At 33.2% G+C, this 25,688-nt stretch overlaps 1 protein-coding gene across 3 annotated transcripts in view; it reads left to right on the plus strand.

Annotated features, from left to right (window-relative positions):
* The window catches only part of PARG (poly(ADP-ribose) glycohydrolase), a 116,771-nt gene that overhangs the window by 74,673 nt on the left and 16,410 nt on the right, over positions 1-25,688 (plus strand). For all 3 annotated transcript variants that reach the window (XM_074296085.1, XM_074296087.1, XM_074296088.1), the window contains 4 exons: positions 1,329-1,404; positions 7,839-7,986; positions 15,714-15,792; positions 17,293-17,401. In XM_074296085.1, the coding sequence (XP_074152186.1) occupies positions 1,329-1,404; positions 7,839-7,986; positions 15,714-15,792; positions 17,293-17,401 (412 nt within the window). The remainder of the gene's footprint in view (positions 1-1,328; positions 1,405-7,838; positions 7,987-15,713; positions 15,793-17,292; positions 17,402-25,688) is intronic.

A 25,688-nucleotide genomic window follows, 5' to 3' on the forward strand; every position in this document is an offset into this window, starting at 1 on the left:
TAATATATATTTACATGATAAATACATGAATAAGGCTAGAAAAAAAATATTGGGTAATCGAGTATGCCAGAACCAACTCATACCAGCTCATACAACTTAATTGTTAAATTTTCAGTCAGTTACTTCTCAGAAACTGACAAATGTTACAAATCAGCTTGATTTATTGGTTTGTTAATTATCTAGTCTAAGAAAGTAATGAAGGAAATATTAATATTTCATATTAAACCTAAAGGCATATTGTGTAGGCAATTTTTTTTTTAAATTTGGGGAGAGCTGATTATTAAATATTAATCAACACACTTCTGGATGAGGCCCAAGTTGGGAACAAAAGTCATTACAGTCTTGGATAAGGGAAGGAGAAAATCAGAAAAACCTTTCTGGAGGTGTTAGCATTTCATTCGTACTTTAAATGATAGGTAGGAATTGATTCTTATTTATAAAATGATAGGATTTAGACTTAGAAGGTAACTTAGAGATAATTTAGTTTAATCTTCTTAATTTACAGTTGAGAAAATAGTTTTTTAGAAGTGAAGATTATATGTGTAGTAAGTAGTATAGCAGAGGTATGGGTTGAGGCATTCTTACTCCTGATATGGGAGGCAATGAGGTTATTAGAGGAAGGTATGACTAATTGCACAGCTCTGGAGCCAGGGGAAATGACTTTGAGTGTTACTCTCTGCTTCCTATTTGTGTGCCTTTGGGCAAGTCATTTATTCTTGGTGAGTCTGTTTCCTTATCTGTAAAATGAGAGGGGTGGTCTAGATGATTTCTAAGGTTCTTAATAGCTCTAGATCTGTGATTCTAGGACTCTTTTTACTATGCCTCTCTTAATCAATCCAGTACTTTGGTTTTTTAATATCCTATGCTAAGGTAGTCTATTTCTCTTTATTATAATCCATATGGTTTCCTAAAGAAATGGAAAACAGAAAAAGTAAATATTAACATGTGGCTGAATTCAAAACGTCTTTGGTTTTAATTTAAATTCAGCCTAGGTAAACATGTCAGTGACTGCTCTTTGTGAAAGAGGAGAATGATTATGTTTTCTGGATAACTTAAAGGCAGTAAGTCAATTTAACAACCTTATGAATAAAAGAATACAGTAGATCAGAATTTCTGTTGCCTTCATTTTCACCAAAAAGAAAAATATAATTAACAAACTAATGAAAATAGAGCCACTGAGAAAATCATGTGGGATTTATTGAATCTTTTCATATATACCATTTGGCTTGTTTAAAAAAAAAAAAAAAAGACAAAAACGTGATAGTAGGTCCTTTGTATTTAGTGAAAAATTCTTTTACCAACTTAAAAGAAAATCTTTTTAATTGTAGGTGTGAAAAAAAATTAACTCGATTACACGTAACTTATGAAGGTACCATAGAAGGAAATGGACAAGGCATGCTACAGGTAGGTGAATAATAACAGAAATGGTTCCCTTTCTTTTGGCTGACTTCAGGGAGTGAAGGAATTTTCCTTCTTTTCTATATACCCTGAGTTGATTTTCAGTTTCAGAAGCATAATAACTGAGTAGGAACAACAAAATGAGTCATTTTGACAGCCTTTATAATGGTGATACTGACCAGATCACACTCTATGTTTCTCATCTGTGTCTATTCAGAAAAGCCTTTGACAGAGAACCTCTGGATCTGGGTAGCTTCTGTCTCTCAGTGCAGACAGGCGCTGATTGTAGACTGACAGTGGTGCAGTTTCTAGGGTATAATCTTGACAAGTTGTCAGCAAGCATTTTCTTTTTCCTTTTTTCTCCATAGTTGTTCTGCCCCAGATGTTGACCAGATTTGAGATGCTTCTTTGCTGCTGACTGCTGTGTTTTGGTCTGAGAGCCAGTCAACTAAAACGGATTGATAAGAGAGACCTCTCTCCTATAACTAGCAGTAATTTTATTTTGAGGCAGTGAAAGTGTTTTTCTCGTTGATGTCTTTTTTCTTTTTTTAGAAATATTGACTTAAGTTTATTCAGTCATTATTCCTATTCCATTCCACTATGTTTATATCTTAATTTTGGGAAAAGAAAATTGAAAATCAAAACCCTCCATGTGCTTTATCATTTTATGACATCATCAGTGAACTTTTTATTTGTAGTAATCTTTTTATAGTCTCATACTTGAGAGATGAGCATGTTTTTTGGCTTCTCTTCCCCATATCCAGATACATTAGCATTATCACAGAATCTCAAGGTTAGAAGGGCCTTCAGAGACTATCTAGTCCAAATCCTACCAAAACAAGAATCCATTCTCTTAGATACTTGATGAGTATTTAGTGTTAGGAAAGAAACTGGTGAAGTCAGGCAATTTTATAGAAAGGGGGGGCTGACATTTTATGACATGCTTTTTTGAGGTGTGGGAAAGTGAATGTGGTCTGATATTCCCTTAATTTAAATGACTGGTACAGGTTGATATTTGAACATTACTTAATGGTTTTATTAAGCTTCCTGTTTTGTGTTCTTTTTTTCTAGTTATGTATTTTTATTTAAAAGATATGATGAAACTGTGGTAATTTTAAAATGGACTTTTAGAATTAACTAAAATTATAATGCTGCAAGGAGGGGAAACCATGTTCAATTTTTAATCGTTTTTCTTCTTCTTTTGCCCAATTATCAGTTATAATAATCATAAGTAGCATTTATGTAGTCCATACTCTATGCCTGTTCTTGTGCTAAGTTCTTTACAATTATTATCTCATTTGATTCTCACATCATCCTGGGAATTAGGTACTTTTATTATCCCACTTTACAGATGAAGAAAATGAAGCAGATAGAATTGCACACTGTCCTAAAGCTGGGGAGTTACTTGGTCCAAAGTTGAATTGAAATCTTCCTGATTCCAAGCCCAGAGCCCAAAGCACCATATCCACCCAGCTGCTTGAACTGGTACTTGGAATACAATTGAATCTTTTGAGAATTCCCTTTTGAAATCTTTATTTGCCTCCATATCTTATCCTCCTTTTTTGACAGACCAGGTCTAAGTATTTATTCTAAGTTGATGTTCATTATTTCTTGCTCCACAATACAAAATGAATCATTCTTTTCTATCCTTTTTTTAGGCCATAATCAACCAACAAGCATCTATTAAATGCCTGCATGTGCTAGGCCCTGTGCTGGGGACTTGGGGTAGAAAAAGAAATGTGATTCAGAGCCTGTTCCTTCAAGGAGCTTACATGATATGAAGACGTTATAGCATGTTCTCAGATAAGACCTAAAAGATCTATGCAAATTATATTCAAAGTGTTTGGAAAAGAGAGAAACCAACAACTGGAGGAGGCAAGAAAGCCATCTTGCTGGGAGGAAAGAATTCTGAGCACCAGAATTGAGGAAAACAGTATTCCAAGGTTGTGAGGTTGCAAAGGCATAGAAGTAGAAGATGGAATGTTGGGCTGGGCAACAGCCAAGAGGCCAGTGTGACTAGAGTAATTTAATCATCAAATTGAAGCTAGATTATGGAGGACTTTCCTTGTCAAGCAGAGGAACTTATAATTTAATCCTAAAGTCAGTTGGAAGCCATTGAATCTTCTGTGGTATGAGAGTAGCAGTGTGAGACCTTTGTTTTAGGAATATGCACTTGGTAGCCCTGTGGAGATTGGATTAAAGAAGGGAAAAGCTGTGTTCAGGAAATCTGAGGGGAGAAGTGATAAGGAATTGAGGTAGGGTGGTTGTGATAGTAAAGAGGAAGGGGAATAATGTGAGAGATACTGAATAGGTGGGCTGAACAAGGTGAAGAACTAATTGCATGTGGGGAAGGAGGGGTAAGTGGAAAAAAGAATTGAAGATCACAGCCTCATGGTTACAAAACTGGAAGGGACCTTAGAGATATTCATATTCAACTCAATCATTTTAAAAATGAAGAAATGGGGCACAGCAATTAAGTGATTTACCACAGGCACTAAATGTTGTAGAATTTGAAGCCAGGTTTTGCTGGCTTAAGTCTTATGTTCTTTATGTCTGTCTAGTGCATAATGCTGTCTCTCCATTAACCTAGAATTTACAAACCTTGAGTGACAGAGGAATACTAGGGGCCTAAACAGAGAAATTAGAAAGAGAAAATTTGGTAAGGTGGTAATAGTGAATTGCATATATCAGAAATCTTTCTGAATTTTTCCTTTCTCAAATGTTAATTTATATACTAACAAAGTCCAATGTTGCATTCCTCTCCCCTTGCCCCACCCCAGGAGAATATAAACTCCTTGAGGTCATCGAGTATTTTTTTTTTTTTTAATTTTTGAGTTTTTTTGTTTTGTTTTGTTTTGTTTTTTTTGAGTTTGAGATACATCTGGGACATATGGGTAGAATGTGTAGTAGGTAATTGGAGGTGTTGGAGTGGAGCTTAGAAGAGGAAGGAGGACTAGATTTATAGATTTTTGTAGTCTGCTTCAGGGAGATAATAATTGGATCCCTAAGAAGTTGATTTCCAAAATCAGAGGGACAGAAAAGAAAAGAACCCAAACTGGAGTGAACCATTATCCCAGGGTGTGGGACATGGGTGATGATGAACTTGTAAAGGAGACCGAGGATTGTTCCGATCTAGAAAGAAAACCTTAACTGAACAGAATCATGAAAGCCAAGCAAGGAGAGTCAATATTGTTAAATACTGAAGAGAAGTCAAAAAGAATGAGTTCAGAGAAAAAATTATCGAAATTAGTAATAAAGAGATTAATGATTTTAGAGCAGTGTCTATCAAGTGGTAAGGGTGGAAAAGATTTCAGTTGAGGAGTGATTGGGAGGTGAGAGTGAAGGCAATAATGTATAGACAGCTGTTTTTTGTTTTGTTTTGTTTTTTTGAAAGGGAGAAGAGGCTGATAATTTTTGAAGATCTGGGGAAGGTACTTTTAAGGATAGGGGATATTTGGACACATTTAAAGACAACAGGGAAAGAGCCATTAGATATAGAGAGAACAATTAAAGAAGGCATATTTGAATGGATATACTCCCAGGAAGCAGGAGAGCATGATATCAAAGTCATAGAGGATTGGCATTGGCAAGGGGAAAGATTCTCATCTCAGACTGCAACAACGAAGATGAGGAAGAGGATGCTGGGGTGCTTAGAATTATGACTTCAAGGAAAAGCAGCAGCTTCAGTTTTCTTCAGTTAAGCCAAATTGAAGTCCTCTGATTAAAAAGGATGTGACTGATGTATAATGTAGTGTTATGAAGATCAGAGTTTGAAGTAGATGTAGTGAGAGACATGAAGGAAGAGTAGAATAATTAATGAGTAGAGTGAAGGCCCAAGTGAGATTGGGTCACATTAATTTATAGTGGATTTGGGCAGCAGAGTGCAATTACTTCCCCTCTCTGTGTTTAACATTAAACTACATGAGAGATAGGTGTCTACCATAATGCAAGTAGAGAAAGTGGGTGAATAAAGGGGAAATTTAGAAAGCTTTGAATGGTCATAGGGCAGGTGGGGCAAGGGATTCAAGAATTGAAGTTGTTATGAAGTTTAATTGATTAATGAAAGGGCCAAGATTTTGACAGATATGTAGGGCCAGAGCCCTACCAGGTGCCCGGTCTGGGGATGTCCTGATTTGAATGGCAATTTAAAAAAAGATGAAAAGAGAATTGGGTTATATTTAAGAATACAAGATTTCTTTAGTAGACATTCCACTTGAAATAAGCAAAGCAAATACAAATCAGCACTTCCAGGAATACTGACCTTTTATTACAATGTAATTCAAAGAAGAATTATTTAACATTAAAAGTTGGGATTTTTCCCTTTTCCTTGGAATTTATTAAAGATGAATGGTGCTCACATGAAATTCTAAGCTGAAATGGAAGTAGATTTAAAGAAGGGCCTAAATGATTTTGCCACTACTAATTGTTCCCATCATGCCCCCAGAGAGCAGGAGAATTTTATATGTCAGTAGTAGAAACCTCCTTGTATTTTGTATAAATTATTTTTAGCTGAATGACAATTACAAAATCTTTCTTAGCAATATTGTCATTCCTTTCTATTTCTTGAGTTGAAATTGACAGACTTTAAAAACTGAAGATGTTCCTTTAGAGTGACTTAGAAAATAACTCATTAAACATGGAAGTACTCAAACTATTTTCTTGTAGTATATATATTTCCTGAATTAGAGGAACCTCATTGTAATACAGTTTTTATAACTAATAGAAAGTGTTTAAAAGATTACTTTAAGAAAAGTCACTCCTGTGAGACCTATTGTGTTGAGTATGGTGATTTTTGTACAAAATTAGACATGCTGTCTTTTTACTCAAAGAGTGAATGGTATATACCATTATTCATTTATTTATTTATTTATTTGTTTGTTTGTTTGTTTGTTTATTTATTTAGGTCAATTTATACCAAAGTATACTCAGCTTGGTTGTAAACCTCCTCTATTTCTCACATTCCCTGTACTCTGTTCTAATAAAAGCAAAATTTAGTCCTGCCCAGTAGTCATAGTAATATAGAAAAAAGCAAGGAACTTATAAGTAAATCATAAATACTTGTTGATTGGTACAGATTTATATTTAAGAGAAGATTCAATAAATGCTAAATAGTTGTCTTCCGTTTATCAACAACTTAAAACATTAAAGGAAAAAAGTTTAATTTAGATGCACGAAATATGTGTACACACATGCACTCTCGCATGTGTGTGCATGTAATTAGAATGACTACTTTCAAGAATTTAGGAAATGGTTGTTTTTTAGTACTTTTCTGATACCTCCATCAGGATAGAAGGCCAGACTGTGTTTTTGCCATCTCTCAGTTGCTAAGTTGGTTTGTTCCCTCATAAGGATTTTTCTTCCGAAAATTCAGGATTCATGGTTTTGTTCCATTATTTTAAAAAGCAGCTTAGAATTTAATTTTATTTAAAATTTCTTAATAGAATAGAAAAAACAACATATATACATACATACCCTTATATATGAAGACAAGTTGAAATAGGAGATGATGACAGTGATAATGACAATGATAACAATACCTTCTTTTTAGGGTTGTTGGGAGGATAAAATGAGATATTATTTATAAAGCCCTTTGCAAACCTTAAAGCATTATATAAATGCTAGCTATTGTTGTCATATGACCATAGCAGCATCTAGAATTGTCTTTGATTTAATTTGAAGAACATAACTCAGCTTTGTTCATGAGGTTTTTGAATATCATTCCCATAAAAGAGCCATGAACTATCTTTAAAAATAACGCATTTAGTTTTTGTTTTGACAATAAATGGTTTCTTGGTTCTTTGGATATAGGAAGTAGTTAAAAGTTTGTAACATCTATTTAATCTGTGGTTTCATAGGTTATATTTAGAAAAGTAAAAAATTCCTCTTAAAACTTTCTTACAAAAACATCAGGAAAGATCAGTCACTGAGTTATAAAAGTACTATAAGACAATGAGGCATTTGATTCCTGTGTTTGATATGGAAGGCTATATAATTTATGAAAGTCATGTAAAATATATACAGGAAAATTGAGGGGAAAAAAAAAGTGGGAATATAAGCCAAATATCTATAGTTAATCCCTACAGAAATAAAGCTTTCAAAACTATGACCCAAAAAGAGGCTTATAATGAAGTCCATATTATAGATTGGACTTAAATTTCTGCTTCATAATGGTTTGGGATTCTGAGAATTGAACAGATAAGTTAACTAGTCAAAATGAAAAAGAATAGGCTTATTTAAATTTTCTGGGAAAATTTTTTCCTCGTTTGTTGATTTATTTATTTTTGGGGTGATATTTCCTCTATGATCAAGTTTAGGGTTTAAAATTTTTAATTTTTTGGGGGGGGGAGGAGAAAATTGAACCTTTAGAGATAATTTATTTTATTAATATAAATTTTGAAGTCATTATATGAATATAAAACTAGCTTCATTATTCCAAACAGGTAGATTTTGCTAATCGCTTTGTTGGAGGAGGAGTAACCAGTGCAGGACTGGTACAGGAAGAAATCAGATTTTTAATCAACCCTGAATTGATTGCATCACGACTCATCACTGAGGTGCTGGATCACAATGAATGTCTTATCATCACAGGTTAGTGCTACACAAGACTCTCCAAAGTCTTTATGTAATGCTTTTCCCTTTTCATGAATACCTGCTAAAAAGAATAGAGGTAAAAAGTCTAGTTTATAACTGTTCCCTACCATTGGCATGAGGCTTATTCATTAGCCTTAGGCTTTTGAGCTTTGGAAATTGTTACAATCTTTATTTCAAACCTTGAATAAACAATTTTACTTAATTCCTTTATAAACTTTTCCATTTGTAGAATGAATATAATATAGTTTAGTTAAATTGGGAAATTTGAGAATTAGTAGTAGGATATTTATAAATTACCAGATACTCTTGTAAAAAATGGGTAACATTTTTAGAGGTTCATTTGTCAGACTGTAAATTTGTTAATTACTGTAGAGAGCTGGAACTCTGGAGAAGTATACTTGAAATAAGGTGTTAACTCAGTGGAATTGATGAGGTAATGTTTTTTTAGTTTACACCATAATCAGTATGCTGTAATGATGTAATTGTACTAAAATATATAAGGGCTGAGAAGGAGGAAGATAGACATTCTGTCTTTGACCAACCTCATGGTGACTGACCTGCCTTCATCACTTCTCCACTAAGACCAAGGACTTGTGCTGATCCCAAGGTCCTCCAGAAAGCTAGCCCAAACTTTACAAATTACCTAGTTAATGTTGTAACTAATCTGAGATGATATTGAAAGTTGTATCAAAAGTGCAATAATTGAAAAAGCTCAAATTAATTTTTGGCAGATGTCAGACACAGGTAATAGGCTAGTTATTGGTCTGTTTTTTGTTTGTTTGTTTATTTTAATCTCTTATTCCCAAACCAAACTTTTCTTGGTTAAAGGAAAAAACATGTACAGATGCATTTGTATCTGTTTAATTATGGGATTTAACACATCTAGCCAGGTTTGTGTTTTAGGTGAAAAATTTTAAATGATCTAATGCTGTGATTTTTAATATTGTTTTATTATCCATGTAAACCTCTTTTCAAAGGAGATGGTCAGTATGTGATAGGATTTGGGGGGGCAGGACAGGTGGGGTGATTTACTAAAAAGTCATTGTTAGCTGACAGAACAATTAAGTCATTTATTACTCAATTCCTAAGAGACTTTAATTATTCACTCTAGCTATTATAAACCTTTTACTGAATAGCATTATAAAAAAATCTTCAAGTAAAAGCCATTATCAGTCATCATTAGTTGATATTTCTATTTTCTACAAAAACAGTTTTTCAGTTTCTTCTGGAATCCATCCCATTTTATCAGATTAGATTTAGAAGGCTTAATAGTTGCCCTAGGGGAAAAAATTAGTTTATTGTTACTTCCACCAAAGGCAATGAGAGAGAGTCCATACCCTGGAGAGTTTCAGTGAGCATCAATGGAGCTGTTTCTAAAGAAGAAAGCTTGAAGAACTAAGGCAAAACCAATCCCACACTCTTAGAGGGTTGACTTTGGATCATTTTGTAGTGACAGCACTCCTAAGACCATATTATGCCACAGATCTATCTGTAGTTAGTCTTCAGGGGAATTAGTTTGCCTTTCTTTAAATTCTCTTCCCTTTTTTGTCATCTAAAAAACAGTTGTTGCCTAAAGGATTTTGTCATAAAATGTTCTATATTATTTTGTAAATCACTGTGAAATTATTCCTTCCAATCCCATGAAAACCTTTGTAGGACCCTGTCATGTGTACCCAGTCTCATAGCATGGGGAACAAAGAAAAATGAGATGGCTTGTCTAAAGATGAACAGAAATGTCTGAGTTAAGCCAGTGTCAGGGTGTTACATTCTTAGAACCTGCATTGTATTTATTGGATTTCTTCTCCAGTGGTGGTCCTACTTTGGTAAGGTTTTAATGTCTTGAAATAACTTTACCAAAGTTCTTTCTTTGAAATGGAATAGAATCTAGGGAAGGAAGATGAAAGCTTACCTAGGCTTTAATTAGGCTTCTTCAACCTCCTTATTCATATTTGGGCTTTCTATGAGGTTTTATAGCCCATTTTATGTGGATAATATGAGGATCTACCTGCCTGTAAATTAGAATGATACAGGTAAGAAAGAGGAAAATGTGAAGGAAAAGAAAGTTAAATAATCAAAAAGTTGATTCAGAATTCATTAAATGACTAAATAGCTTACATTTTTAGCATATCTTATTACAAGGAAATGTACAGAACTACCAATTAGAAAGCTTTAACTGAGTGGCAATTTTGTATCAAGTATTTTTCAAAATTAGTGTCTGGGTCATGTCAATATTTTTGTTTGCTTAGATATTTTCATTTTTATAGCATTTTATAGGGATTTCACCTGTAGAACAAAGTTTTTCAGATTTTCATTATTATTGAAAGTAGATTTTCACTTCAAGAATCTGATTTTGTTCATGTCATTCATACATAAGTCCTTTACCCTTTAGATGGTTTTCATGAATTGTTGTGACTGAAAAGTTCATCACCTTGCAGCTAACCTTTTGGTGATAAGTCTATCCAAAGGTAGCTGTGCTTGGGCCTTGAATACCTAGGCTTATAGTAAATCTTATGTGAATACTATCTAGCATAGAAGAAACTATTAGAACCTGCAAATATAGCATTAACTCCAATTCAGAATGAGACATTAGAAGAGAAAATTTCTGTAAAGGAACATTAATGTATATTTCTTTATTAATGTTTGAGGGCCAAATGTTAACTATGTGCAGACATAGCTTCAAGATATAACAAAAGGCTTAGAATGACAGGGAGTGTCTTCTGATAATAATTTTTCCAAGGATATTAAGAAAATATTAAGAAAAAATTTAAAACTTTTCCACATTTTGAAGTTAAGTTGAACTTAACCACCATTACATATACTGAAAAGGGTCTCTGGGGAGTTTCATTGGGGTTCTATTTTACCTGTAATTTTATTAAGTTTACAGAACTACTAATATACTTAACCTTCTGAGATATTGGCACTGCTGGCTAAGGACATGCCAGGGTGACTTTTTACTCAGCACATTTTTTTAAAAATCCATTTTGCTTTATTATAGTACTGCCTAATTAATATCTGTGATGTGATGTTCCCTTAATGGAAATGGCCATTTCATCATCCATATTTGATCCCTGGCTTTCTGCCATCTCGCTGCTTAGGAGAGTCTTAAAAATGTGCCGCAATCTATCTGCCTGATCAATTACATTCCTTCAATGATGTATCTTGACTCAGTGGGCTAATGGCTGTGACTGTGCTGCTTGAATTTGTAGAAGAGTCTGAGAAATTGGAAATAAATTAAATTTGACATCATTGTGGAGCATCTGGTTGGCATCAGGCTTTTTAATGAATATGAAACAGGTCATGCAAACAGGCAAGTGCTTTCATCCAGACAATGTTTTCCTCTCATAAAGACGTGAGGTGGATGTTCAGAGATACTAAAGATTTTTTGTGTAATTTTCTATCATTTGCTATTATCTTATTCGTTGTGGTTTCTTCTCAGGATAACCATGAGCAATAACAGTTTAACAAAACATTGATTTAGGAAAAATGGCTCAAATTTCACATTGTTTTTGTGGGATGAAGAGTAGGAGAGCAATAGATGGATATATATGTAAGTCCTTTCAAGTGACTGTCCTCACAGAACTTTTCTTTGCTCCCATGTTCCCTTCTGTGATGTCTGTCCAGTTGTTCTAGTGCCATCCTGTCTTGATGAGTGTTCTTTTGTTTGTTCGTCATTAGCATATAAATCAGGTACTTGGATACCTTAAGGCTTTTAAGTCAAATAAAATGCTGATTACTTAATGGATTGGATGCCTGCTGAGATTACACTTATTTCAGCAAAACTGCCAGAGAAACGGTCTGAATACAAATACTTACCAAATACTTACTGCCCTTCTAAATGTCACCAATATTATTACTTTAGCACTCACTCTTTTTTATTACAATAATTAATAGCATTTTCTCTTTTTTTCACCCCCTCCCTTTTCTTTCCCCCTTTTCTTTCTTACCCCCTCCTCTTCAACTTAATCTCTTCTTCCTTCTTTCCACCTTCTCTCCTTTTTCTTTCTGACCCACACACATACATACCTCAAAAATGATGATTTTATAGTAATCAAAGTAGCACTTTGTTCATTTGAGAATACCATGCTTCCCTAAACATTTCAATTATGTTTCTTTCATATCAGCTTAATTTCCAACATCCTGGCAATGTCAAATAGCCTAGAAATTATCTTAGTCAAATATAGGAGACCAGCCTTTCAACTTTCTTGGGCCATATCCTTTGGTTTTCTCACCATTTTGGGGACAGTGTTTTCTAACCTTATTTTACAACTTTGACTTAGATATGAAAGCATCATCATCATCATTATCAACATGAATTTTATACTAAAAATTAATAGTTTTTGTATAAGAAATGTTATCAAAAACAAAACTTTTCCTGTGGGCTTTTTTCCTGTATTGTACATCTCATTATATTTTTTCTTTTTCTGTTATTAAAATTCCATTCTCTGTCATATTAGGAAGTGAGAAGAATATTTTCCCTAAAAAATTTAACCATTCCTGTTTCCATGGGGGGGGAAAAATCACTGGTATAATTCCTTATTTCTGGGATTTTGGCGCTCTTTCAGGAACTTCATCATAGGTAAAACATCTTCATTAATTACACAAGTCTTAGAGAGAGCTGGGAGCAAGGTCATTCCTTTATCTTTCTTGTCTGGGTTCTTACTCATACATTTTCATACTATTTTACTTCATCAGTCAATTTGAATTTTAAGAAGCTTCAGAATAGTATGCAGTGGATAGTCTGCATAATTTGAAAGGGGCTTAAATGGGGAGTCAGAGAATTTAATTTACTCAGGTCAAAAAAATTTAAGTGTTCATATTTTGATTTTTCACATCACTAGGAAAAAAATCTTAACATCGTTTCCTCTGATAAAGAAGAAATGAAATGTGATCCCAATATGAGACACAGAAATGATAATTTGTGGTGTTTTGGACTTAGACTATGTTTTTAATTTTCAAGAATTTGGAAAGTATTAATTTTCACCGTTTGAAGCTTTGACTAGAAAATGTTTTCTACTTGAAGGCAGAATATAAAGAATATAGAAGAGCTAAGTGACTTGTGGAATACTGGACAGAAATGTGGAAGAGTGCTCCAGGATTTTATCACCAGTAGTTCCTGATTCTTAATCTGGATAGTGGAATTTATTTCTCAGAACCACATAAAAAGGAGATAAATGATTTTCTGTGACTTAACTTTTTGCTAATAAATATAAAGAAGTTATATACTTTAACATATTTAACATGTATTGGTCAACCTGCCATCTGGGGAAAGGGGTGGGGGGAAGGAGGGGAAAAGTTGAAACAAAAGGTTTTGCAATTGTTAATGGTGAAAAATTATCTATGCATATATTTTTTTTATTTTTTATTATATATATATTTTTATAATATTATCCCTTGTATTCATTTTTCCAAATTATCCCCCCCTCCCTCCATTTCCCCCCCCCCCCCGATGACAGGCAATCCCATACATTCTACATGTGTTACAATATAGTCCAGGTACAATACATGTGTGTGAATATCATTTTCTTGTTGCACAATAAACATTAGAATCCGAAGGTACATGCAACCTGGGCAGACAGATATTAGTGCTAACAATTTACATTCACTTCCCAGTGTTTCTTCTCTGGGTGTAGCTACCTCTGTCCATCATTGATCAACTGGAAGTGAGTTGGATCTTCTTTATGTTGAAGATTTCCACTTCCATCAGAATACATCCTCATACAGTATTGTTGTTGAAGTGTACAGTGATCTTCTGGTTCTGCTCATTTCACTCAGCATCAGTTGATTTAAGTCTCTCCAAGCCTCTCTGTATTCCTTCTGCTGGTAATTTCTTACAGAGCAATAATATTCCATAACCTTCATATACCACAATTTACCCAACCATTCTCCAACTGATGGACATCCATTCATCTTCCAGTTTCTAGCTACAACAAAAAGAGCTGCCACAAACATTTTGGCACATATATGTCTCTTTCCGCTCTTTAGTATTTCTTTGGGATATAATTCCAGTAGTAGCGCTGCTGGGTCAAAGGGTATGCACAGTTTGATAACTTTTTGGTATGCATATATTTTGTAAATAAAAAGTTATAATAAAAAATAAAAAATAAGTTGGAAGCATTGAGGAAGTGCAAAACCAGTTTTCTGTATTAAATAATGCTGTCAAATCATTTTTTAAAAATGAACTCTTACACCTTATTTTCTTTAGGTCAATGGCTAGAACATTGACCTAACTTTTGTTAGGTCAAATTGATAACTTTTTGGCTATCAAGTCTGTTATAATAGTGCTTTATGCTTAATCAAGGATCATGAGAACTTGTCAGGACTTCTTAAAACTCTCTACCTGATGTAAACAAAATACAAATTCATCTTTATAAGTCAGTATGCTTTACAGATTAAAACTCTAGAGGTAACAAATCTAGATTCTATTTTGCTAGACCCAAAGTGACCTTTATTATCACAGCAATCATCTTATTACTTAGCCTCATTTAACACGTATTGAAAGGCATGTCAGAAAATTTTAATGAAACAAGAGGTGAATTAACTTGTACCTCAGAACAACTAAATGTTTGGTATGAAGATCATCTTGGATCTAGTGATTAGCACGTCATCGTGATCTTTTTACTTCTTTTATTTGTCCTTTTTTGTTGTTGTTGGATACAATATTTTCTACATCTTTCAAAAATGTCTTTGCCATAAATGTTTTCTCTTATTGCACCTTGATTCTCTAGTTGAGAAGAGATTTCTTACAGGTTTTCAGGTTGCTCTGAACAATAAATAAAAGGATTGTAGGCACCCAGGAAATTTCATTCTTTCACATGGTGTGTGGGCATAACATCAAGCCAGTTGAGCTCAAATATCTTTATCCTTCTTCTGTAACTCTTATTAGTGACATTATTTCTCTTCTATTTTAAAAAAGAAACATATAGTATAAGAAAATACTTTGTCAAAATGACTTTCTTGTTTAGAATTTTCAGCTTTTCACTGGTGCAGGCTATAGTAATTTTAATTTTATCCTGCAGAATTTGGTAGCATTTGTGTTATCCATAGGAGCTAGAATAAGCAGCATAATTTGTTTTAGTTAAATACCAATACATTTGTGGCTCCAATCCCAACCCATGCTAATGATTTATCAGTTTATTATTGTAGGAGGAGTTGATGATAGTTCTAATTAAATAAATGTCAATTTGTACAATTATGTGTTTTTCCTTCCCTTTTTTCTGTCATATGATGAATTTTTGGTTTTTCAATAACTTCTTAAAGTACTTTTAATAGACACCTCCCACAGTTAATAATAATTTAACTTTTTTCAGCTGCAGATTTTTTTGTGTAAGCTTTCTTATTTTTCAAAAGTTCAAGTTCTGCAATTAAAGTAGGAAAATATACTTTTATAAAAGAATGTCTTGATATTCCTTATGAAGTGAAAATTCCCTATCAGTGAATTTTCATCTTTGTTGCATAAGCAATGTAATCCATTATACCCGTTATTTATATAGATAATATATGCAAAAGTATTTTGGTGTGTTTGGTTTTTTTTCTTTATATCTATTTGTCTTTAAGGGTAAAGTGGACTGTCTATAAAAACCTGATTTTCTTTTAAAATTGTCTTTTGCCTGTGCAAAATATCCAGGAAGAAGGAATAAGTTTATTGACCAAACATACTTAAGAGATAGAAAGGGCAGGTTTTAGAAAATTATTGGAAAAGTGTAATAACAAATTGATTATTTCAGGTACTGAACAGTACAGTGAATACATAGGCTATGCAGAAACATACCGTTGGGCCCGAAGCCATGATGATAAAAGTGAAATGTAAGTCTTGCTATTTATTTCTTACTTTATGTGAGGTGGTTGCACAGTTTTCCCATGGTATGCCCAGTCTCCTACGCTGCTTTATTTGCATATCTATGTGTTTAAACTTTTATATTTCATCCTGGATGTAAAAACAGAATGTCTTATCTGCCATGAAGGGGAGGAAAAACGGGGAAGATAATAAATTAAACAAGGATTCTGAGCAAAGGAGAACCTATATTTATTAACAAAGAAGGAATATAAATATCTAAGTATATCTAACTACTTGTCAAATTCAGATTCTTAAAAGTGGTGAAGACATGTCCTTAAAAAGCAAAATGCTTTGCTAGCTTGTTAATCATTACAGCTCTACTATGAAGCTATGTCCCAGTTATTTCATATTTTTATGTGGACAATACTGAGAAGTATTTACCCCAAGTCACATAACATTTGATGACCAAATCCCCATCAACTTATTTTTATCCCATTCTCTCAGCATCATTGTTGAAATCTTAGATACTTCAGAACTGCCAGCAGTGTGTGTGTGGTATGTGTGTGTGTAATCACTGTGGTAGCATTGATAGTTAAGTCAAACACTGAACATTTGGGTCATGGACTCACTTATGATGTAGTGTGTCAGTTTGGGTCTCTTGTATGTACATATATTATCTCTATTTTATTAGATGTGGTTTTGTAAAGTTATATTATTATTTATATTTATCCTTCTTTAAATGTTTAAGTTTTAATGTTAAATGTTATTTGTGTTGTAATTACAAACCAAGCAGCTTTATATCTAAAATGAGAAGTAGAACCCTAGGATTTAGATCTACCAAGGACCCACAAAAACCCAGTTCAATGCCTTTGTTTTACACAGCAAAGGAGCTAAGGCCCCAAGGGATTAAGTAATTTATTTGCTTGTGCTCATACATTTTCAACAGACCTGAACTGGGATTTAAACCCTGGTCTCCATATTCCAATGTATTTTAACATGTATTTTAAATGTTTATAATAATAAAATCAGTTTAACTTATTATATATTAAATAATATGTATTTTAAGTGATTCTAAAAATGATTTCTGAGCTTGTTCTTTTCCTGGTCTTGAAATCCAGAATATTACTATTGTGTTATCATTGGAAAATTGTTTTTTGTCATTTGTGGCAAATAAGCATGTGAAGATAAAGTATACACTGAATCATTTATATGATTTTGTATAACACTTGTATGTTTAAAAAAATTGTTTTTGCAATCGGCAGTAGCACCCAATAACTGTAAGACTGCTACTAAAGAGCCCTAAGATTTAACTTAACATAGGAGAAAGGAGTACTTGTTAATACCAGCCATGTCCTTCCTGGCCAATGGGCAAGTTTGTGCATTTCTATTATCGGGGTTTTGTTTTCATTTTTTTTTAAAGATGGGAATGGGGTGGGGGAATTAGTAAATTGAAAGAATAGTTGTGTCCAAATCCTGTTCAGTCTAACTCACAGATGTGTTCTCTCTGTTTCTTCACCTCCTCAACCCAGGGATGACTGGCAGAGGCGCTGCACGGAGATTGTTGCTATTGACGCACTTCACTTCAGACGCTACCTCGATCAGTTTGTGCCTGAGAAAATCAAGCGGGAACTTAACAAGGTCAGTAACTTTATTTCTTAAATCACCCAGGAGGCGCCATCTACTTACTGCTATTTTTTAAATGCTAGAGTTAATGCTTTCCGGGAATTCTTGCAATGTCAACAAGTCTGCCAACAGACCTCCTGATTTAATGATGGTGTCAGCTTATACAGAATGTACTTTCCATTTGGTAATTGTGTGATTAAAATCAGAGCTTTCCAGATAGGCTGTTGCTTTATATTATGTCCATGTCTGAATATATATGTATAGAAAATCAAACAGTTTTTAATTCACATAGAAATAAACTAATCTGCTCTTAACAATTATTCCAAATCTTCCTTGTTGACATTTTCTCTAAAATGTGTTGCTTTCAGTATTTTTAAAAGGAAAAATAAAGTAGGTATTATTGTGTGACAGTTTAGATAGGTTATTTAGTGTTTTCTTTAACTTGGCATTTTAGTAAACATTTAATATTTTGGTACAATTTGTTTTGCTCCCTATAATCATTTACTTCGTTTTGCTGGTTGGTAAAAGCATAAGATGTCAGAATCTTTCACACTTTTCATTCTAAAAGTAAGAACGCTTCCCGATTCTAGATGTTACCAACGAACCAATTGGTAATTGATTACCAACCAGTTTTAGTCTATATTGTATTGGCTCCTCAGAAGATAAATGCATTTGGTCTCCAAAAATGGACCCAAAATTGCAAGCCATGTTTTCTCTCCTTAGTAGATGAATATAGTTTTATAAAATAATTAAGATGCCAAGGCATCAAGCTGTATTTAGCTTGGCTACTGTTTTGTTAGTCTCCAGGATGACTTGTGAAAATGACCAGGTTGCTCTGTTAACTGCAAGTATGTCACAAGTTCATTGTGGTGGATAAGTTCAAGTGAAAATATATTATCATCTCATCTCTGGCTTTTACCACAAAAACATTTTATCAGGTTGTGCTCAGTAGACACTGTCTTCAATAACATTAGCTGCCAAATTGAGTTTTTAAAAATTCAGGAAAGCTCTTAATCTATTTACAATGTTGAAAGGATTTAGGGATATAGCTTGATTATGCACATTGGTCTATATCTTAATTCTAAGATTATATATATATATATATATATATATATATATTTTTTTTTTTGTTGTTGTTGTTGTTGTTGTTGCTACAAAGCTTCCATACCTGTTTAAAGTATATTATTTTCTTTTTAACCTCCTGCCAAAATATTTTTCTGTTCAAAAATTATTTAAAATGAATGTGCATACTTATTTTCAAAGTTATGTTTTAGATGATGTGTCACAAATGGCCTCCATGCCTACAAAAATTCCACATTAAAAATAGTATAACACAGATTAAATTCTATAGTTTGTTTGTTTGTTTTTAGTGTGACATCTATTTCCTGTTCTCTTCCCTTTTAAAACTGAGTTTGGAAGACAGGTTGTCAGTCATCACATGTAAGAAATTCTTTAGAGGTGGACATGTAAATCTTTCTCCATGCTTTTATTGTCCAAATAGTTCTATCTTTTAGCAGTATAAAGTATCTGTGTGGCCTTTCATTACAAAAAAAAATTATCAATCAATCTGTTGTATCTTTTAAAAAATATGTATATATTTTAAAATAAAACAAAAATGAGGAGAATCCTGTCCTTTGATTTTTGTGTATGGAGTTTAGGTACAAATGAGAATGCAGTGATTATCCAGAAATATCAGTGGAATCATGGATTCAGTTTACATCTACATAATAACCATGGACTATAAATGTAATTTTAATTATATGGTAACAAGAGTTCTTTTTGGTATAAGACAGTTTTTGTCTTGAACAGATTTTAAGTTAACAATTTTGAAGTCAGTCCAGAAGTAGAGAGAGATAAGGGACACATTTTTAAATTATAACCAAGCACTGTTTATTAAACATCCATGTGTGAAAGATACATAATCATTAAGACTGTAGTATTTTGGGAATAGGTGGAGGAGAGCTTGAAGGAAAAGTATTTTAAAGGAAAAATAAATAAGAAACTGGTATGATTATCATTTAAAACATTACTGAAACATCTTTGTTTATGGATATGTGATATATTTACTATGCTTTCTTATGAATTATGGACATAAGTGATAGATTTGCTGAAGAAAATTCAAGTATATTCTTGGCCTATTGGTTGCACTTTCATAAACTTCAATAAATCTGTTCTCTCACTGAATCATAAATATTCTTTCTACTGTTGCAAATTCTAATATACTCATCCCATTATGTTCTTGTCCATGTCTTCCCAAAAATCTCCATAGAAGATCTGTTTAATATGCTGAAATCCTTTTGTTGGTCTTTTAACATTTTGTGGTTATCTGTTAAGCATGCAGGCCTTTTCTCTTCTTTGCTTTCGTTACGCTTCTAGTCCAAGTCCTTTTTCAATCAGAAATTTCCTTATTGATATCTCTGACCTAAAATTATCATTGATAATAAGTTATACCATTTGGAATCACAGTTTTTAATTAGCAACCACAGAATCAGCAAGAGAGTATTTATATTAAAAAGACAGTTTGAAAAGAGCTATATATATATATTTTTTTTTTAATATGAGGAATTGTATTATAAGGAAAGATGGCAGGTAATCCAATATATGTTAAACATGGTAAAAATATATGCATATATATTTATACAATTATCTTGCTACACAAGAAAAATTAGATCTAAAAGGAAAAAGAATGAGAAAGAAAATAAAATGCAAGCAAACAAAACAAAAAGCGTGAAAATGCTATGTTGTGATCTACATTCGGTTCCCAAAGTCCTCTCTCTGGGTGTAGATGACACTCTTCATCACAAGATCATTGGAACTGCCTGAATCATCTCATTATATCAACTAATTTAGCCTAAAAGATGTTAGTAAAGGGATGCTTTTATTTTGTTACTGATGAGGAAAGAGACAGTGAATTTATTTATTAAATTTCAGTGGCAGGTTGACTAGGAATCTAAACCATATACCTTAGGGCCTCTTAGATCAGCGTAAAGTATTCTATCTGTAAAAATTGAAGTCCTTCAAAATTAAGAGAATTAAATTAATTTTCTTTTGCTCATTGATAGTACAGCCATCCAGAGAGTTTATATGATCCACATATTCTGAATTTAAAAAATTTCATTTGATATTATATAAATATAACTTTAAAGGAACAATCTATACTCTGGTCATTTCAGAGATAGCTTTTGTTCAATTTTTTTTTTTTAAGCACAAGAAAATTAGCAGTTTGGGAGAATTGCATTTGATAGAATAGTTTGAAATCACTTTTTATGAAGTTATAATTTAATAGTAATTTTGGATATCTTGTTGCTATATTCAGTCATTACTCAGTGAGAAAAAAAATTGCAAGGTAAACACAGTGAAATGCTTTGTTGTTTCATAAAAGAGTCATATCTTAACTCAGGCTTCACCTGTTATATTGGTTTTTTTTATTTGCTGGTAGAATTTGTTAAAGGGGAATAATGTTGCTTTTTGTCAAACTAAAACCATTAAACAGTTTTTAATACTGTCATTCGTCAGTTATATTGACATCTAAAGCAATATTTTGATTGGGAAGATAAATGAATATACCATGTAAAACCATAAACAATCTGTCCCTGTGAAGAATGAACTAATCAGGTGAAGTTTTGGGGCTTAGCATATACTTCATAACCTTCTATCAATCAGGTTATATTGAGGGGACCATTCTCTTGATCCCTGAAGAGAATCTCCATCATTGGTATACTTTGAGAATCCTAGAGAATCAACTGAAAAAATACTAGAAACTATTAAAACTTTAGCAAAGTCCTTCTTTCTATTTGTGTTTGACACCACTACTCAAAGAAATTCTGTGATAATAAATTTCAGAAAAGATGCTAACTGGCATTGGTAGAGGGAGTTTACTCACCCAGGGGTCCTATACCAAGAAATCAAAAGATGTTAAAACCTGAAGAAGTCAGCATTGATCAATACTGAGCTAATTAGCATATAGTAATTAGTGTTATTTGTTAATTTAAATTCAACCAGGAAATTATATTAGATAACACTAGCAAGGAAATATTTTAAATTTTGAAAATTAAAATGGTTCTATTAATTATTGTTAATATGGGATTAATGTAATTGTTACCAAAAGTTTAGGGAAATGTAATTCACTAAACAAATTTTTGCAGCTCAAGATAACTGCTGCAGAAACCTGCTCAATTGAATAAAGAGACCAAAAGTTTTATTAAACTCTGGGCTTTTGGGGCTACATTTGACATAAAATATATTCTTCCTGTAGAGCATAATCCTGGAGCCTATAGAGTTCCATACCTTGATTTCTTTTTTCTTTCGTTTGGATATGTGGATGCTTTATTAACAGCTATTAACATCTAATTAGTACAGACTCTAAGGAAAGGTTTGTAATAAGAGTAATCATAAACCTATACAAATATAAATTCTGAATTCTTTTTAATATACAATATATGAATACATTTCATGTGTGAATGCACAAATACATAAATGCATATTTTTAGAGTTTTCCACATGTGACATTGAATACTTAATATCAAATGTAAGGGGACCTAAAAGACATAACAATTCAAATATATCTACTTTTTTTTTTTTTTTTTTTAAGAAAATTATATGACATTGAATATTTAGTGTCAGATATAAGAAACTCTAAAATATGTATCTTTATCTAGGCATAGGAAGATTCAGAGGGTTTATTTCTTAACATCACAGCACTAAAGTTTTTAATTGCATTGTTTTCATATGATAAATTTTTATCCAGAAAATATGTATCTTTATCTAGGCATAGGAAGATTCAGAAGGTTTATTTCCTAAGATCACAGCAGTAAATAAGTTTTTAATTTAATTTAATTGCATTGCTTTCATATGATAAATTTTTATCCAGAAATTTATGAATTTTCAGTGGTATGTATTTCTCACTTTTGATTGTTTTCTTTTTTTTTTTTTTTTTTCCTGGAAAAAATAGGGAAGGAAAAAAAAAAGAACAAACAGTGTGTATTGATTTACATTCCATAGTTTCTCTCTCTGGATGTGGACATCATTTTCTGTCCAAAATTTATTGTAATTGCTTTGGTTTATTGAATCTCTGAGAAGAACTAAGTCTTTCATAGTTGATCATCATACAGTCTTATTGTTACTGTGTATGATATATTCCTGGTTCTACTTGTTTCACTTAGCATCAGTTTGTGTAAATCTTTCTAGGCCTTTCTAAAATTAATTGTTCAGAGATTATAAATAAATTAGAGGAACATAGGATAGTTTACCTCTCAGACTTGTGGAGGAAGGAATTTGTGACCAAAGAAGAACTAGAGATCATTATTGTTCACAAAATAGAAAATTTTTATTATCAAATTAAAAAGCCTTTGTACAAACAAAACAAATACAGATAAGATTAGAAGGGAAGCAACAAACTGGGAAAACAGTTTTGCAGTTAAAGGTTCTGAAAAAGGCCTCATTTCCAAAATATATAGAGATTGACTCTATAAGAAATCAAGCCATTTTCCAATTGGTCAAAGATATGAATAGAAAATTTTCAGATGATGAAATTGAAACTATTTCCACTCATATGAAAAAGTGTTCCAAATCACTATTGATCAGAGATATGCAAATTAAGACAACTCTGAGATACCCCTACACCCCTGTCCAATTGGCCAAGATGACAGGAAAAAATAACAATGAATGTTAGAGGAGCTGTGGGAAAACTGGGACACTGATGTGTTGTTTGTGGAGTTGTGAACAAATCCAAGCAATCTGGAATTATGCCCCCAAAATTGTCAAACTGTATATACCCTTTGATCTAGCAGTGTTACCACTGGGCTTATATCCCAAGGAGATACTAAAGAAGGGAAGGAGACCTGTATGTGCCAGAGTGTTTGTGGCAGCCCTTTTTGTAGTGGCTAGAAACTGGAAAATGATTGGATGCCCATTAATTGGAGAATGGTTGGGTAAATTGTGATATATGAATGTTGTGGAATATTGTTTTTCTGTAAGAAATGAACAGCAGGATGAATGCAGAGAGGCTTGGAGAGACTTACATGAACTGATGCTGAGTGAAATGAGCAGAACTAGGAGATCATTATACACTTCAACAACAATACTGTATGAGGATGTATTCTGATGGAAGTGGATATCTTCGACAAAGAGAAGATGTAATCAGTTCCAATTGATCAATGATGGACAGAAGCAGCTACATCCAGAGAAGGAACACTGGGAAATGAGTGTGAACTGTTTGCCTTTTTGTTTTTCTTCCCAGGTTATTTTTACCTTCTGAATTCAATTCTTTCTATGCAACAAGAAAACTGTTTGGTTCTGCACACATATTGTATCTAGGATATACTATAACATGTTTAACATGTATAAGATTGCCTGCCATCTAGAGGAAAGGGTATAGGGAGAGAAGGGAAAAGTTGGAACAGAAGTGAGTGCAACGGATAATGTAAAAAATTACCCATGCATATGTACTGTCAATAAAAAACTATAATAATAATAATAAAAAAAATTTAAAAAAATAAAATTAGTTGTTCATAAATTTTTTATAGAATAATAATATTCCATAACATTCAAATACCATAACTTATTCACACATTGTAATGTTCTCTGTTTCAGTTTTCTTGGAGTCGCTGGGAGCAGCCTTCCTTTCAGTTCAGTAATCACCACACAAGTAGCCAGGGGTTAAAATCCAAATCCTTTATTATCTCTTTCAGAGTCCTGTCTCCTTCGTTCAGAGAGCTTGAGCTCTCACCTGTCTTCTCTGCCCTCTGAATCTCTCCAAATGAATCCTGGCTAAGGCTCCTAGTTTATATGCTCTATACTGAGTATAAACCAAAAAGGTTCATGGGGACCTTGCTCTATTTTTGTGAAGGCTTCCCCTGGATTTTTCCCTGGGAGGGAACACCATGCTTTTATTGCAACAGTAGTAATTTGCTCATAGGCTGCTATAGGGTAATTAATCTGTGCTGAATTGTCTGAATTCTGACTTTCACCTGCTAGTTGGTCAAAGGAATTTGTATGTTAACTGCAATCTGCTTATTGTGTTGGGCTTGTATCCTGAATAATTCATGATACTCCGAAAACCAACAAGTTTTGTCCAGGTTCTAAACATGTCCTTGCTATAGATTTCCAATCACTCGGGGTTAAGATTTCATAAGCCACATTCTCTAGTAACCTCTTAACATAAAAGGATATAGCCCTGTAAAGAGTGTAACCCTTTTTCAAATCCTTAATTTTTTCCAGATCAAAAGGAGTGTATCTTCTCCTTTGTTGACCTGGAGTCAAATTCTTTAATCACAGGATATGCTTCTATTAAATCAGATCTATCCTGTCCTCTTTTTTTAGCCCTAACCAGTGCCTTTTGTAGTCTTGTCATAGGCTGCTTCATAGGTGGCGCTGATTGTGTTACTGCGTCTCCCTCTCCTCCTTCTCCTTCCACCCATGAAGGGTGAATTGAAGGTTGGAGGGTCATGAGACAGAGAATGTCCTAATGGCTTCTGCTATGAAGCACCACCCTCAGAATTGTACTTAACTCCTTTGTCTAATTCTTCATCCTTTTCACCTAGTTTGTCAATTTCCTCCCACTCTTGTACTTTCTTCTTTTTCTCTATTTTATAACTTATATAATTTCCTAAAGCTACTTGTATTAAGTTATATATATAAAAAGTGTGAAATTGAGTTAGGTCCATTATCATTGTAGTATTCACATAGTTGCTCTCCTACTAATATCCACTTCTCTAGATCTAATTCTTTTCCCTTAGAGAACCAAGGAGATGTGTATTGTAATGTTTCTAAAAGTTCAATGATCTGCTCCCAAGTTACAATCAAACCTTGGCTTTTAATGAGTTTAATCATGCTTTCGACAAATTTTCCTTGTGGTTTCCTTTCTAAACATTTGTCCCATTTTAACCGAAATACTACTGTAGCCTTTTTCAAAGTTTCCTTCTTGTACTCACCCTAATTTCACAGATGTAAGTCCTTGGTCCCACATTCAGGCACCAAAATGTATTGTTCTCTTGTTTGGTTTTCTTAGGGTCTCAGAGAGAGCCTTTGCTTCATTTCAGTAATCACCACACAAGTAGCCCGGGGTTAAAGTCCAAATCCTTTATTATCTCTTTCAAAGTCTTGTCTCCTTTCCTGAGGCCTGGGTTAGCTTTCTTAGAGACCTACCTCTCTCCTTGGTTCCAGGAGCTTGAGCTCTCTCCTGTCTTCTCTGCCCTCTGAATCTCTCCAAATGAATCCTGGCTGAGGCTCTTAGCTTATATGCTCTACAATGACTATAAACCAATCGTTATATCACTAGGAAACCATTATTTGTTGTAAGATT

The sequence above is a fragment of the Sminthopsis crassicaudata genome, chromosome 2, assembly GCF_048593235.1.
Source record: "Sminthopsis crassicaudata isolate SCR6 chromosome 2, ASM4859323v1, whole genome shotgun sequence".
Lineage (NCBI taxonomy): Eukaryota > Metazoa > Chordata > Mammalia > Dasyuromorphia > Dasyuridae > Sminthopsis > Sminthopsis crassicaudata.